This window comes from Fistularia commersonii, chromosome 22 (genome assembly GCF_037954325.1).
Source record: "Fistularia commersonii isolate RoL2024-O1a breed Wild chromosome 22, RoL_Fcom_v1.0, whole genome shotgun sequence".
NCBI classification, from domain to species: Eukaryota; Metazoa; Chordata; class Actinopteri; order Syngnathiformes; family Fistulariidae; genus Fistularia; species Fistularia commersonii.
In genome coordinates this window covers 9,461,631-9,476,850 of record NC_141305.1, presented here as the reverse complement: position 1 = coordinate 9,476,850, position 15,220 = coordinate 9,461,631, and the positions used below count along the sequence as shown (strand labels likewise).

At 37.2% G+C, this 15,220-nt stretch overlaps 1 protein-coding gene across 2 annotated transcripts in view; it reads left to right on the top strand.

The window, feature by feature from the left end:
• The window catches only part of galnt9 (polypeptide N-acetylgalactosaminyltransferase 9), a 100,239-nt gene that overhangs the window by 53,956 nt on the left and 31,063 nt on the right, over positions 1–15,220 (top strand). For both annotated transcript variants that reach the window (XM_086169671.1, XM_086169673.1), the window contains exon 6: positions 7,725–7,842. In XM_086169671.1, coding sequence (XP_086025797.1) covers positions 7,725–7,842 — 118 coding nt within the window. The remainder of the gene's footprint in view (positions 1–7,724; positions 7,843–15,220) is intronic.

The window sequence follows — 15,220 nt, the reverse complement described above, 5'->3', positions numbered from 1 at the left end:
GGACCACTGTATCGTGTCAGAACGTTTCTATGTACTAATTAACATTTGTTTGCCACATCAACCCTAACAATCCCTCCATGAGGGTGAACTCTGAATTTCTTAATTGATTATGAGTTCATACCATAGAAGCAATGCAGTTCATCCCTCCGACTTTTCTTAGAAATGCAAAGTAAAGTTTGTCTAATGTAAGCTTGCTTATGTTTAAATTTTACAAATGAAATTCAAATATCGGCCTGATATTAGCGGCGTGATATGATAGTAAATACACCATATGTAAATGTTCAGGATTTCTTCCAAAGTAGTCTGTTTATTTTTTTTTCCTTCTCTAATTCGACACACAGGGGAAATGTGATAGGATCAGGAACCAAGGCAATCATCCTCACAGCATCTTCAGTATTAATCCTCAAATCAGTAATGGTCAGCACAACCACAGATAAAGAAAGTATTGCCATGACAATAGTAATATCTTACACCACACATTGAACATTATATAATCTTGTTGCCACGGCAGCGTGACTAAGCCTCCGTGAATTGGAGCCAACAAAAACAGACGGGGAGAAAGATCGCATGACACAGAACTCATCTGTTAAGTTTTTTTAGTACAAATAGTGAACGCAAGTGTTCGGGTATAGTAAGACACCTGAAGTACAATAAAATATGTAAGACCAATTTTTCTTTAATACAATTTGTTGTAAGCTGACAAAAACGCACAAGCAGGTTGTGGCTTATTTGTTCAAGTAATGAGTTTTACACTCAAACGCATGCAAACAACAAAGTTTTTCTACTGAGCAAGTGAGCCTCACGTGCCATTGCTGGACAGCATGAGCACAATTTATTAAGTCCCAATGAAGCAAATCCATTTCAAGCTGTCAATCATTCAGATAAGACACGTCTGACTCATCCTCAATGTTCTATGTGGTTCTTCCAAAGGAAAAAGCAAAAGTCATTTTATGTCGAATAATAATTTTTGTCACTGTGACACCATTACAGCTCCAGCTGCAGCTTTGAACAGACCAGACAGACCAGTCCCTCTGAATCAATGTAAAAATTCTTAGTTGAAAATGAATCCACATTTATTTCCTCCCAGGTAAAGCTACCCTTATTACTAAAATGCTGCACCATCTTTTCGGACAAACTCCATCACTGATGAAGCCCTTGCATAACATGTTGTGTCTTTTCATTCAAATCTAGCTTTTCTTTACATATAATTCATGACGGGAAACATTGAGAAAGGTATGCTCATGCAAGCATATGTGATTGATACTGATATCACAGAATTTATCTCTTAACATGTATGCCAAATCAAGAGTGATAGATGGCCAAATGTTCAAGCATCACCTGTGCTGTCTGACCCTGCCACTGGTGGCAATCAAAACAAATAGTGGGGAAATTGACTGAAATAAAAGTAAATACGTCTAGCGAAAAAAAATAGCCAAAATATTTACCTTGTTAATTCTCCTGATAGCTAAACTTTTCCCTTAAATTTTTCATTAAAAATCAATACTGACTGAAATGAGCATTTTTATCCAATAAATTTTCATCCATATCAATTGGTATTTATGCTATGGTGTAAAAACACATCTGCCAAAGCGCTTCAGAGTCAAATGTAAGATCAGCTTGGATTTTAAAACTTAATAGTGCAGAGGCTTCACTCCATGTCAGCAATAAGGTCCTTGCAGCAGTTAATGGATGTTTAACGCTGTATGGATAGCTCTAACTATTTCAATAAATCAAAATAAGGTCATTTTGATTTTATACAAGCAGCATACTGACACCGTGAATAGCCCTTCCACTTCACAGCAAGAGGGTCCTTGGTTTGATTCTGTCAGGAATCTTTTTTGTGTGAAGTTACAATGTGTCTGAATGGATTTCCTTTGGGATCTCTGGTTTCCTCCCAAAACATGTAATAGGTTCAACTGAGCGAGATGAGAGTGAATGGTCGTATGGGTTTTAGCGCTGTGATCAATGGTGAAAAGTAGAAAAGGTTAAACATTCACAAGCACCGTCATTTGGTCAGTAACATAAACTTAATTTCTTACTTTCATGACCAAATCAGTAGCCCTTGTTTGAATCACGGTGTTTTTGTATTGCGTGCCTTGACCTGATTATAAATAAACTGCTTTGAGACATACAGGATTGTGAAACATTGCAGAGCGAGCTGGTGTTTCTGAATTGACAGTTTTCTTCAAATAGCAAGACCCCTTAAGGGTCAACTAAAGCTTGGCAGTTGGGTGGATTTCTATTGGAAATCGTTCACCCACTTGTTTCCCAGAGGATTCTGCCTATCAATAACAGAAGCAGCGTTGCCATTCAAAGCTCAGACTCCAAGGCCTTTTCTGGATATTCAACAACAAAGAGAGTTAATGGCTACAAGGAGGTAAAAATAAAAAAAAAGCCACAATCTTTAGTATCAATGGTAGCAATCATTTTTTGGAGGTTTGACCTTTTCTTAGATAACCACAGAAATAGAGATGACGAGAGGGGAGGAAATTAGTGGAAATGGCACCGTGTGGCGAGGAACCTTTTCAAATCACTTTGACACAAGATGTAAGGGCCCAACCAAATTATAGGACTGCTGATATTATCAGTAATAAAGAGCAATAGAGTTATTTATAAAAGAAAGGCGTCTTTCTGAATACCTTCACCGAGACAAATTGCCGGAAAATCTGCACAGCACTGGGATAGCAAAGCTCTACTTGCATAGCAACATAGAATTCACCATACTGGTGATCAGTGATTTTTATTCCTCCATTAAATAAAATTGATATAGAGGCAGTTTGTGTCATTAAAGATAATGAATAATATTTTGAAAGAAATAGAGGATTGTAAAAAGTTTTTGAGGATGAACTGTTCCGAATGAAGATATACTGGAAATATATACACCTTCACTGTTTGATCATGCTAAAAGAAAAAAAATGTAGAAAATAGCAGTATTTCTCGACAAAGGCAACTGAAATGAAGAGATACTCGATAAATTGAAATTAAATTAAACACGGCACTATCAATATCCTTTTAAACGTGTACAACAATTACAAATCCACAGAGGAATAAAGCAGCACATGACAATGGATGTTCATTGGAGGGTTATTTTATTGTCAAAATGACTTATTTAGCACTAAATTCCTTGGTAGTGACTTTGATATCTAAATCACAGAATTTTTTTTTCATATCATCCTTGAAGGAGTTGGACTGAGAGAATTTTAACTATTAATGTGTACACATTCACAGAAAGGCTCGCTCTAATATCAAGGAAGATGTATTGCAAGCAGTTATATACTGAGTGATTTTCTATGCAAAGGTTACCTAACTCTATATTTTCAAATTCTCATAAAAAGTGATGTGAAATTATTTTGCGGAATAATGTTGAGTCTGAATAAAAGTACAGTAGGCGGTCTGGAAAATAATAATGGGTGATGGAGACTTCACTATAATTTTAAATAATATTAAAGCAGTATGGTTAATCATGAAGAATGGATGCAAATTAACTGCCAAAGATTTGAGAAGAATCAAACCTGAAGCTACCAAGAGCCCATTATCCTCTCGTGCTGCCATATTCCACAACTGCAACCTACCTGGAGTGTCAAAAAGTAAGAGTGTACATGTCCAAACATGGCCAAGAAAAGAGGCTGAAACCCGACCACCTCTGAACAAGACACATAAGCTGAAACATCAAGAATGAGCCAAGAAATATCTGAAGACAGATTTTTCAAAGGTTTTCTGGACTGATGAGATGAGAGTGACTCTTGACAGAGCAGATGGATGGGCCTATAGTTGGATCAGTAACAGACATAGAACTCCACTCGACACAGATGCCAGCAAGGTGGAAGTGGGGTACTACTATGGGCAGGTATTATTAAAGATGAGCAAGATGGACCTTTTCGGGTTGAAAATTGACACAAATCAACTCTCAGACCTTTTTACTGCCAATTTTTAGAAGACACTTTCTTCAAGCAGTGGTTTCAAGAAGACTTTGATTTCTATGCAAAACAACACTCCAACACATGTATCAAAGTACTCCACTGCATGGTTGGCCAGTAAAGGCCTTAAAGATGAAAAACTAATGACATGGCCCCCTTCTTCACCTGACTTGAACACTATTTTAAATTTCGGGCCCTTCTTAAGCAGGAAATTTACAGTGAAGGTAAACGGTACACCTCTCTGAAAAATGTCTGGGAGACTGTGGTTGCAGCTGCACAAAAAGTTGATTCTCACCAGATCAAGAAACCCACTCCGTGAATGGAAGGCTTGTACATATAGATATTCTCTTAAGAAAGCCAAAACGTAACTTTTGAAACTTAAATGTTCAGGTTTGAGGGTTTGTTAACATTTTGGATCGACCAAGAGCACTGTAGTTGTACAATATCAAAATCAATCCTCAAAAATACAACGTATTTATATATATGTGTATATATATTGTGTATATATATACACACAAGGACCCATTTGATTCCTTTCCTTATTTAGTGCCATTGTTAAATATTTTTGCATCCATGTGGGTAAAAAGCTAAAAAGACCTGATAAAGTCGTGCATTTTTTTTTTTTTTACTGGATTAGACATCCTTGTTGAAACATATGCAACAAATCACAAACTGATTCAACCAGGGGTCGTAGACTCATGCATGTCCGACTTAAGGCGATGAGAATGAATTAAACAATGAAACAGTGTTTGAGCTGCCAGATATCATATTGTTATTCTTGAGGGTTGCACAAAGTTTGCACTGCACAAAAAGAGAAGGTAGGTCACTTGTCAAGAGAGCAGAAAGGTTGAGATGAAAGCAGGGCTGACAGCATGCTGCCTGTCTTTTTATCTGCACAGTCAGTAGAAGTAATGACAATAAATGCATCCTGTCAACACTATATATCTTAACACAATGGTTTAATGATATGTCCTATTTGATTTATATAGCACTAAACCACTACATAGTTTTCACATGACACGTAACATGTGGGGCAGGTCTGGACCACACTGTTCAGAGTTATTTACAGAAATCAAACATTCCCCCATGAGCAAGCACTTGGTGACAGAGACAAGGCAGAAATGCCTTCTTCTGAGCAGACAACTTGAACAAATCCCAGCTCACTGTGAGTGTCCTTCTGTCCGTTCCAAGAACAAAAGTCAGGACAAATAAATGTCAGGGAGTAAAGGCAAAACTCATGGGCCATTTTTCCTTGAGTAACATTGCTGTAAAAGTGTTTTTTATCTTAATTAATCTTGAACAGGAAACAATTTCTAACTACAGCATTCTTAATTTTAACTTAAAATCCCAAAGAAAGATTTTCTGTTAGTCTAACTAACAAAATATATCACAAATTGCCATAAAGTCAGCACTTTGAAAATGTAATCCACTAATAATGATTACCAGCAAATATTCAGTGTAATATTCACACTGCCAAAATTTTCAAGATTTTTCTCAACTTAGCAATACCTGATTAAATGCTGTCATGGTTTTGGAAATAAAGAAATCCAACATCTATTCTTCACTTATCCCACACCATCAAAATCGATTAATTCATGCACAAGAATCCAAAAATAATAGAGGGACCGCTGTTTAATCATGCTCGCTAAAACTCTGGCATCATTGTGGAAAGCATGAGGGAATCACTATTTATCTTCTTTTATGATCATCTGATCACTCAGAACTGACACCAGCTGGAAAATGTACACAGAATCTGTGTCTTGAGCAAATGTTTGTGTAGCCTATTTTTGCAGAAGAAAGAATCAGTGGATGATTTGTACATAACTGAGCTTTTTGGAAACCCTTCCTTCAACTGGGAAATGTAAAGATTTTGTCACGTTAATACTAATGCTCAGGTATTAATTCAGCTGTTGAGGGTGAATGACTGCTAACCTTCTGAATGCCGTATTCTATAGAAAGACACACCTATAAGTTAAGTAAAGGACTTATGACAATCCTTGTGAGATGTGTGCGTTGCACAGTGAACATTTTATTGAACTGTTAAAACAGCTTGATTTAGCCACGTTTTAAATTAATTCAAAAACGTTCCTTGTGCTTTGACTGAGAGGAACTTTGTTGTTGACAAAATTGAAAATTTGTCATTGGCTTCACAAAATATAATCACTCAGAAATAAAAAAAAATTGAAGATAAATTACATAAAAAGAGGATGTCTGTCTGTGTCTGCATCCGCCTGCCTACCTGTCTATGTCTCTCTGTCCTGAGCTGGCAGAATAGCCATGGAGGTCTGAGCAAAAGCAATGATATATATTATATTTATAATATATTATATTTATATTTTATAATTGTTTGGGTTAAACAAATAGATATGTTATGCTTGATTGGTGGCCACTTCTATTGTTTTTGTAAATAAGATAACAGTGATTGGTAAGCTTCTGTAGAAAATCAATTGTTCACCTTTGCATCCATTTTGCACAAATGTTCCTGAACAACAGATGAAAGAGTTTTATTGAGGCACTCAGTGGGGGTAGTCAGACAGGTTATATTTGGAGCCCAGCCCTTTAGGCACCTTTCTCTGTGTTTAATAGCATCTGGTTCAGTGAACTTGTTAAATACAACTTCAATGAATCTTCATGTGGCCTCAAATTTACATTATGTTCTGCTACCATGATTTGTGCAGGTATGTTTATGTGTGAATGTAACCATGTTTGTGAGTGTGTCGTGTCAATTTGAGATGTTATAAAATGAACTTATCCTGGACATCAAAGAAAGCAAAATAACACTATTCAAATGGTCACTGTAAAAAAGAAAGAATAAAGAGAAAAAAAACACTGCACGACGCTGTATGAATGACATGTTTTTTTTTGTGGTTCCCAGAGCACTTAAGACCTGGTAGATCATAGTACTAAAAAAGCATCCCTGGGGGACAGATAGACTTCTACAGTTTCTGGTGTGCAATGGTGGATAACTGCATGCTTTTATGAGACTCAATAACCTTTACTCAACATGCTGATCATGATGAGATTGGAAAGTGTGTAGGCTTACACACGTATACATGAGAAGGGAGTACAGTGTTTGTGTCCATCAGACATATAATTTGAACCAAATACTGGTTTTGCTCCAAACACTAAATATGGAAGCAGTGAAGTACAGCAGGGAATTATCCAATAAGGTTCCTTTTTGTATTTTTTCCTTATTGAATTAATTCCCGACATCTTGTTTTCCTCTTTCTGTCCTCTGCTATCTCCTGCAGAACAGAATGTGTGGATTTTCTTTTCAGCCAATAATAATTCTGCACTTACAATGCACTACCTGCTCTTTGCCACTCATTAAACAGATCCGATAAACGGCTAGCTGATGAAGATAATCCAAAATGTAACAAGTAAAAAGCAGTATTTTGTCTGGGGTTGGTAAAGCGCATTAAATCGGGTTTCGGGAAAATTCAAACTGGCCTTTTTTTCTCCAGCAGAACACAAATCACTAAACAAGCATTTACAACATATGCATAAATCTTTGCTAACTCCAAATCACATTTCATTTGGTTGAAGATGCTCCACATATTCAAATTATGATTCCCCTTGGCAAAAATATACTCATTTATATTCAGTTGATACATTCAACTAATTAATTATAAGAAATCACTGTAACGTTTAACTGAAAGTACTGCAGCTAATTCTTAATCTACTTTTCCAAGTTGAAACAATACAGAATCGGGGATGCCTTCCGTCTTGATTATGTGAATATTTTTGCATTCTTTGTGAGTGTGAATAATAACATTTAATTGACGCTGCCTGTGTTTGCTCACCCAGAACTCCGGCTATGATTGGCTGCTCCTTTGTGGTAGATCGTGAATACTTTGGCGAAATTGGTCTGCTGGATCCTGGTATGGAGGTCTATGGAGGCGAGAACATCGAGCTTGGAATGCGGGTAAAGATCATAAATTATTACAAATCATGGTTTTAAGAAGCATCTTCTCTCTTCGGGAGGCACATTTTGATATACCTCTGAAGAGGGATTTTTTTTTCCCATCAAAAGCCTCAAAAGTCACTGTGTGAAAGAAGAAGAGGGAAGTGCTCGAGGAAGTGCTGCGAGGAAACTTTTTTTTTTTATGAGGCATCCCTTAAAAGACTGAGGGTTTCCCGTGCTTTTGTAGACAAGGGAGGCCACACAAAAAACCATTATTACAAATCCAATATTTGAGGAGGGAGTATTCAGATGAACAGTCCTGGTCAGAATGTAAAATCTCTATTCAGAATTTCCAACAGCTTATGATGAAGTTTTCTTGTGTTTCCAGGCCTGGGGATGTGGCTTAAGATATAAAAACCCAGGGGCGTCAACAGAAGCCATGATTAAACTTAGCGAAGCTAGAATTTCTTAAATGGAAGTGCAGGAGGGAATAAAATCTCCTTTATGCAAATCTTCAGCCAACCCAAAGCCTGTATACGGAAAATGTAAATCTCTTTTGCTGCTGCTTTGAGTTGAATTTAACGCTTCATGTGAGCGAAAGGCTTGGTGAAGAATTGGTTAGCGTTTAAATTCAGAAAATGTTTCTCTCCAGCCAAGTGGAACCATTCTGAATCTAAATGCACTCCTTGGCTTATTGGACTGAGAAATGCTTGAAGGATCCCACTCCTTCATTTAATATCGTCCCCTATCCATTTCAAAATCTTAAGGTGGCATGAACGACACCTCTCAAGTGTCAGCCGCCTTTGAAAAGCCTCTTGAATGAAGGCAGGAGAATGGATTTTGGTTTACTTTGCTTTGGTGCTTTACTGAAGTCAGAGACGTTTATAGTTGCTGATGACCATTTCAGAACAGCTTGTTATTCTACAAGGAGTAACTCTAACAGACATCAATAGGATGTTTATGATACAACTGATGATGCAATTAAATGGCTCCTTGGGTCTTTATCCCATCATTGGTTTGTAATTATCATTGAGAAATAATTCAGTATAATGTATTGTGTGGCATCTACACCAGCATCCCCACAAGGTCACACTATGTTTTTTTTTTCATTCTGATTTGTTTATATGCACCTAACAAACCATGCAATATAGTTAGATAAGGGCTGCGGGGGGAATCAGCCTGATCCACTGAATACAGTTTGAGATACTGTGCAACAATTAGCTTTTTTTTCTTATGGCTTTCTCATGGCCCATACACACTTTTTTTTTCAATAAGAATATTTATCACGCTCCTTTTGATTTATGATGTGATTGGGAAAGTGCATCTGTGAACACAGTGCATCATAAATGCAATTAGCTCCCCCCTTGTTTGATCTCTTCATGTGGAAATGAACCACATGCCACAGAAATTAGATTTTCAGAACATGTACAAGCGTGAATCGGTCTGCAGTCATCAACCTGCAGCAACTATTCATTTTGTACAGCTGTTAATGAAATGGAGATGGGTTTGCAGAGTGGACAGCAGTTATTCCCCGAAGGCTATGGTGGCTCCGGCAGCTCATTTCGGTGCCAGCTGAGGAGTTTGCCACTCCAGAGAGACTTGATTGACAAAAACAACAATTATAAGGACAGTTCTCTGACTGTGAGCCCAGCCTATCTGAAAACACAGAAATGATGAAACACAGGGTTTGTATTTATCTATGATTAACGAGTTGTAACTTTTGAATCTTGCACCTAGTGAAAGAGCCTTAATCATCTGAGGCATTGGAAGTTGACCACAGACAAAGATGTGCAGGGCAGCAGATGGAACTATGTCGATCAATGTTTCAAAAGGAAAAGAAGGCAGTTATACCACTTTGAGGGGAAATGAATTACAGATGAAAAAAAAATTCTGTGAAGTTGGAAAACACAAAATATGGCAGTGGACATGAAACAGATTCTTCCAGCATCATGTTGTGAAGAAAAGCTAAATCATATTCGGCCTTGAAGATTTTCATTTTTGTGTTTTCCCATGTCGCAAGGTACTTCTTAATTATTAAACTGAATACATTTGATGAAGTCAAATTTTCAGTGGATTTTCCACTGATGCATCCAACCTCAATACAGGAGATTCAAAGAACATATAAATAGTGAAAGAATAATAAGACATGGGAGATAAAAAGGTTGAAGGACAGAAGTTTTGTATTCTTCTGGTATGTTCAGGAGCAGTAATGTGAGGTAGTCGAATGGATAACGATTGTGAGTATGCCTGCATACCTTTTTCTGTATCTAAATGCTATTCCACATTTGCACACACACACACAGACGCACACACACACACACACACACACACACACACACACACACAGACATCTATAGGGTTTTGATGATCAATAACATCCACTATGGATTTTCAGTAAAAACATACCTTTGTCTTCTGTACCCCAATTCATCTATTTTTACTATTGGCCTCTGGAGAAGCTAGACGGCAACCTTTTCTGCCAAGACAGCGTCTAATTTTAATCTATGCCGGTTTAGCCCGAACAATATGCCGCTAAACTGACTTTGTCATCAGGAAACCATCCAAGGAAAGGTGATTCATTTTAATAACAATTTCACAACTCTCACTTCCATATTCAAAAAATAGAAGTGTGATTTCATGACTTGGCCAGCGTCTTCCAATGACATTTACTGAACTCAGAAAATCCTTTTTTGAAAGTAATGGACTGAAGATGTATTTATTTTTCTTTGAAATATTGTTTTTGTACCCACCTGCATTGGGTCTTGAGGCATCTGGTCATTATCTACCTATACTGAGCAGAATGGCAATAATTAAAGTCTTGTGGAACCACCAGTTGGACAGAAGTGGGACATATTTACATTTCATCGGTCCCCTCTGCATCAGATGTGCAGCTTCTGAAAAACTTTTTTTTATGAGGCATCCCTTAAAAGACTGAGGGACTGGCCGTTAGCAGTCAAACAGTGCAGTGAACTAAGCATTCAGGCTTTAAATTGTCTTTTAGTAAGATGTATCTTACATCACACTCTCTCTACAAGTTCTTTCACAAATCACTTTTGATCTACAAAGACATCATTGCATCATTTAAGTAGAGAGCATTTATTTGTTTCACCAAATACAGGTTGTTATGCCTTATTTGCATTATTGAAGAAGGAGGACACATTTGCACTTTGTGAAAATTCAAGTAGAAAGGGCTTCATAATTTGTCATGATGATAAAAATAAATGTTGACCAGTTTCAAAAGATTAACTGCTGTGCAAAAATAAATTACACAAGATTGTTTTAGACAAATGAATGTCCCTTCAACAATATGTTAGTGAAACTCCATAATTATATGCTTCAAGGCAAAATTTGAAAAGTAACTGAATGAATAATTAATTGAATCAGCGTGCCTGGATTTGTATTATGAGAAAAGAAAGAACCAGATTCTTAGAATGACAGATCCGCTCCCATTTACATTATAGACTGCGGACAAATGGCATTTGATGTATAGACCAAATGTGCCCAAGAAAGGCACAATGAAATAAATTCACCAAATGCAGTCAAGGGACCCATTCCTTCTTAGGGACAAGAAAAATGTTCAGTTGTTGAATGGTGAGGCAAAAGGTTATTATTATCATCAGGATCAATTACAGAGCTTGTATGCTAGTTATTACAGCTCTGGCTCTATATGTGATTTCGTTCAGGGCTTCAAGTCATTCATCAGGTAAATACTGATGAATTATAAATATATATATACATATGCATACCCACCCACATGTCATCTAGATTTGTAGATGCTAATGGATCACCTGGGAACTGTTTTTTTCTAGAATTGATGATGACTATGTCTTGTTGGCAAATAACGTTATTTCAGAATTTCTGCCTGCAAATGGCTTATTCCCCATTTATAGTTCCTTTTTGCATCTTTAACACAAGGATGTGAGAAGGAGAAGAAATGATTGCAAAAAAGCTTGATAGATATGGTGAACGTGAATTTGATTTTCGCTTTTATTTTTTTATTTAGTACATGCATCAAAAAATCTTGCTTTAAAAGAGCCAGTCTATGCAGATATTCTTGGTTCTGACCAAATGTTCCATAAAGGTCAGGTTATAAGTTTGCATGAGTCTTCATAGGTGGCTGGTTTTATTACAAGACATTCGGGTCACAAACTGCTCCCCAACATAGAGTAATCTACAAAAGAGCTAAAAGTAGGTGTAATGGTAACTATTAGAACTTGACAGTCAAAAATAAAATGGTAATTGGAATTTTATTTAATTAATTAATGTATCTTTAATAGGTTACTTTGTCTTATATTGGGCAGTTAAAACCTCAGCCTGAACTCCTTACTTGAAAGCCCATAGACGGCATCACTGTCCTCTGGCCTCTAACCTTGGTTTGGTTGAAACTGCCAGCGGTTGTAAATGTCTAGAATAAAGTGATCTCTTAACTACAGCAGGGTAATGGAAATACAGTATGTTTTGTTTTTTTTTTGTTTTGTTTTGTTTTTTCCCCTAAAACACAACTGCTGTGAAATAGCTAGATTGGGATTTTTTTGGTGGTTGGTGGGGGTGATGTGTTTTTTTGTGTTTTTTTTTTGTCATTGTTTTGTGTTTTTTGGTGAGCGTGGGTATGTGTGTGTTTTGCGATTTTCCATTATCGTTTTGATAACTGCCAAAACACAAAGCAGTTGGCCTAGTTTCAGGTATGACTATCCCCTCCTTTTTTCCTTTCTTTAATTTTTTTTTCCTCGTTTTACATTGAGCTATAGATGATAATAAAAGCATTAACTAGACTTTCTTTAGATTTAGCACGTAATCAGCAAAGATGGTGATTGAAGTGAGCTCCTCTTGGAAACCACAGTGAAAGCAGTCACCTTGAGAAGGACAAGAGTGCCGTTACGAGATGGCAATAAGCCCCAGCCATCTGTGGACACCAACCCACACTGGCAGCTTCAAAAAATCACCAGCATGCTCATGCCGATCAAGCAGCAAATGACAGTGAGCACTGACCATATGTGAGTTTTTTCCAAAAAACCGAGTCCTCCTAAAGATGAGGTCAAATCTTGGGCCATGAAGGAATTCTGCCCTTACACTTAATCGAAAAATAGAAATAAAAAAAAGATAATGAGCAATGAAGCGGTATATAGTACAGCTCATCATATATTCACATCCTGGTTATAAAACTTAAATTGGGATTTTCCATGATCTGATACTGCAGTACTTAAGTCAGGTAACATTTTGACTGTGGTCTGAAGAGTTTTAGAATAAAGGCACAGTTTAATGGCTTTTTGCTGATATTATCACTGGATGGAAAGAAGACAAAATGATTTGGATGGCTGGAGGTCAAATGGTCATAATTCTGACTGCACTCTGTTCAGCCTTCTGTGTGAAGATGTGTTGACTAATCCTTTGCAACACAGTTGATCTACAATACGGGAGGAACACTCTGCACTCTATCAATACGGTCTGCTATAGCATTGGACATTGATCTGACATTTGTCTTTTTCATTGCCTGCATTATTTAGTGGTCCAGATCAATCTGTTACAGTTTCATGGACTAAGGTTTACTTACACCGTGGTTCATTACAGTATTCCCAGTTCGCATGCACCACAGGGAAGTACAACATACAGGGATGGATTCAGTTAGAGCATTTTTGTGAACAAGCATCAGAACAGGGATAATTTCATTGGAATTACTCTAGATGACTTAATGCCAACTTATGGTGCAGCTCTACATAAGCAGTATGTTTTGGTGGAATTTACTGTTGGGTTTACACCCAATCAGCTGACATTACAAAACATGAACATGACTCACAATTATGCATGTTTGTGCTCAATGAATATGTTATTTGAGATTTATGTTATCCTGTTACTTTAGGTTCAGCCAATAGAGGCTGTATCTGCAATTTGCGGTGAACCAGTGCTTGAGACGGGAAAGCACTGGCCACTAGCCGTTTAACAATAATATGGAGCCCATGCCTTAGTCTGAAAGGCCTTTTGATAAATGTCATGACTTCTATATAGCACTGGCATACCTCTGAGGGTTCTGTTTTGGCATTCAGCACTTGATGGATGAGTAATTAGACAGACCTTTTTCGGCTTGTCTATTATTGAAATAAATCCTAAACTTCATTAAAATCTCTTTCAAGAGTGACTTCAGATACTCCCACCTCAATTTGAGTGCATTTTTGACAAGGTAATTAAGATGATTTCAGATGGAATGCATTTCTTTCATCCATCTGCCGTGCAGGACAATTAAATTATATGGAGTAGCAGCAGAAGCTCCCTCTGTGGACGTTATCTCCACCGGGAAATACAGGAACTTTTAACGAGCTCAGATTGGCTGGTCCTACTCATACCTACTCATTATTACTCATTACTCATCATCTAAGCATCAGTTAATCTTTTCGCGTCATTGCCTCTGTCAGATGCCTCAGACTTTGTCCGAATGCTTGAAATGATCATACAAGGTTGAAAGTGTTTGAAGAACACTGGCACGTGCTGATTTGGCTGCACCAGCAAATCCGCAGTTATATCAAAGACGAAGGGCAGCAAGTAGATGGAATTAGCTTTTGACAGGCAGACTTAAAAGAGCTTCTCCCTATATCTATCCTTCTTCAGTATCCTCCATTTTATGGATGAGAAAAGGCGTAAGGCAAAAAAAAAGGACACATAAAATGAAGATACGGAGCAGATGGAGTAGCTAATACCCAGCCTGTCAATGGAGGGAGCTCCCAATGCTTTGAAACGCCACTCATCATCACAAAAAAAGTTGAGATAAAGAAAGTTGAGAAAGCTAGAACGGCACTGATTCCATTAACCTAGTGGAAGAAATGGGGTCTTGAGTAACATTCAGAGGAGAAACCAACAGAGCAGAGCTAAAGATGACTAAAGTCTTGTAATGGGTGAAAGAAATTAGTTCTGTGTCAGCAAACACATATACTCCAATAGTCATGTCCAATTTTGCATTTTCAGTTGGAACATTGAAACATTGCATTATAAGTGGAGTGGAATCACAAAAAAGATTAAACATCCTTGAAAATTAGAAAATGCTTGATGCTTAAATCCTTTGACTATGAAATACTCTCTTTTTGCAAATATGACTGGACTTTTGATATCATCAACTCCAGTAGTACAATCAAAATAACTTGAAGTCAAAAGACAATGCAGCAGTTTTGTTTTTAGTTTAGGATGACTTGACACTGTAATTGACTCTGAGGTCAAAAAGTGCCATTACACAAAATCACCAATGTGCACAAAATAAGTCATTTTCGATCTTTGAGAGACAAAATCACAACCAGTCAAAACACTCTTGGGAAACCCGCTGGTAATCAACATTCCTAAAAGCTTTGCCTATGAATTCACTGATGACCTCATTTTTCAGATAAGAAAGGCAACATTTTGATGCACCCATGTTTGT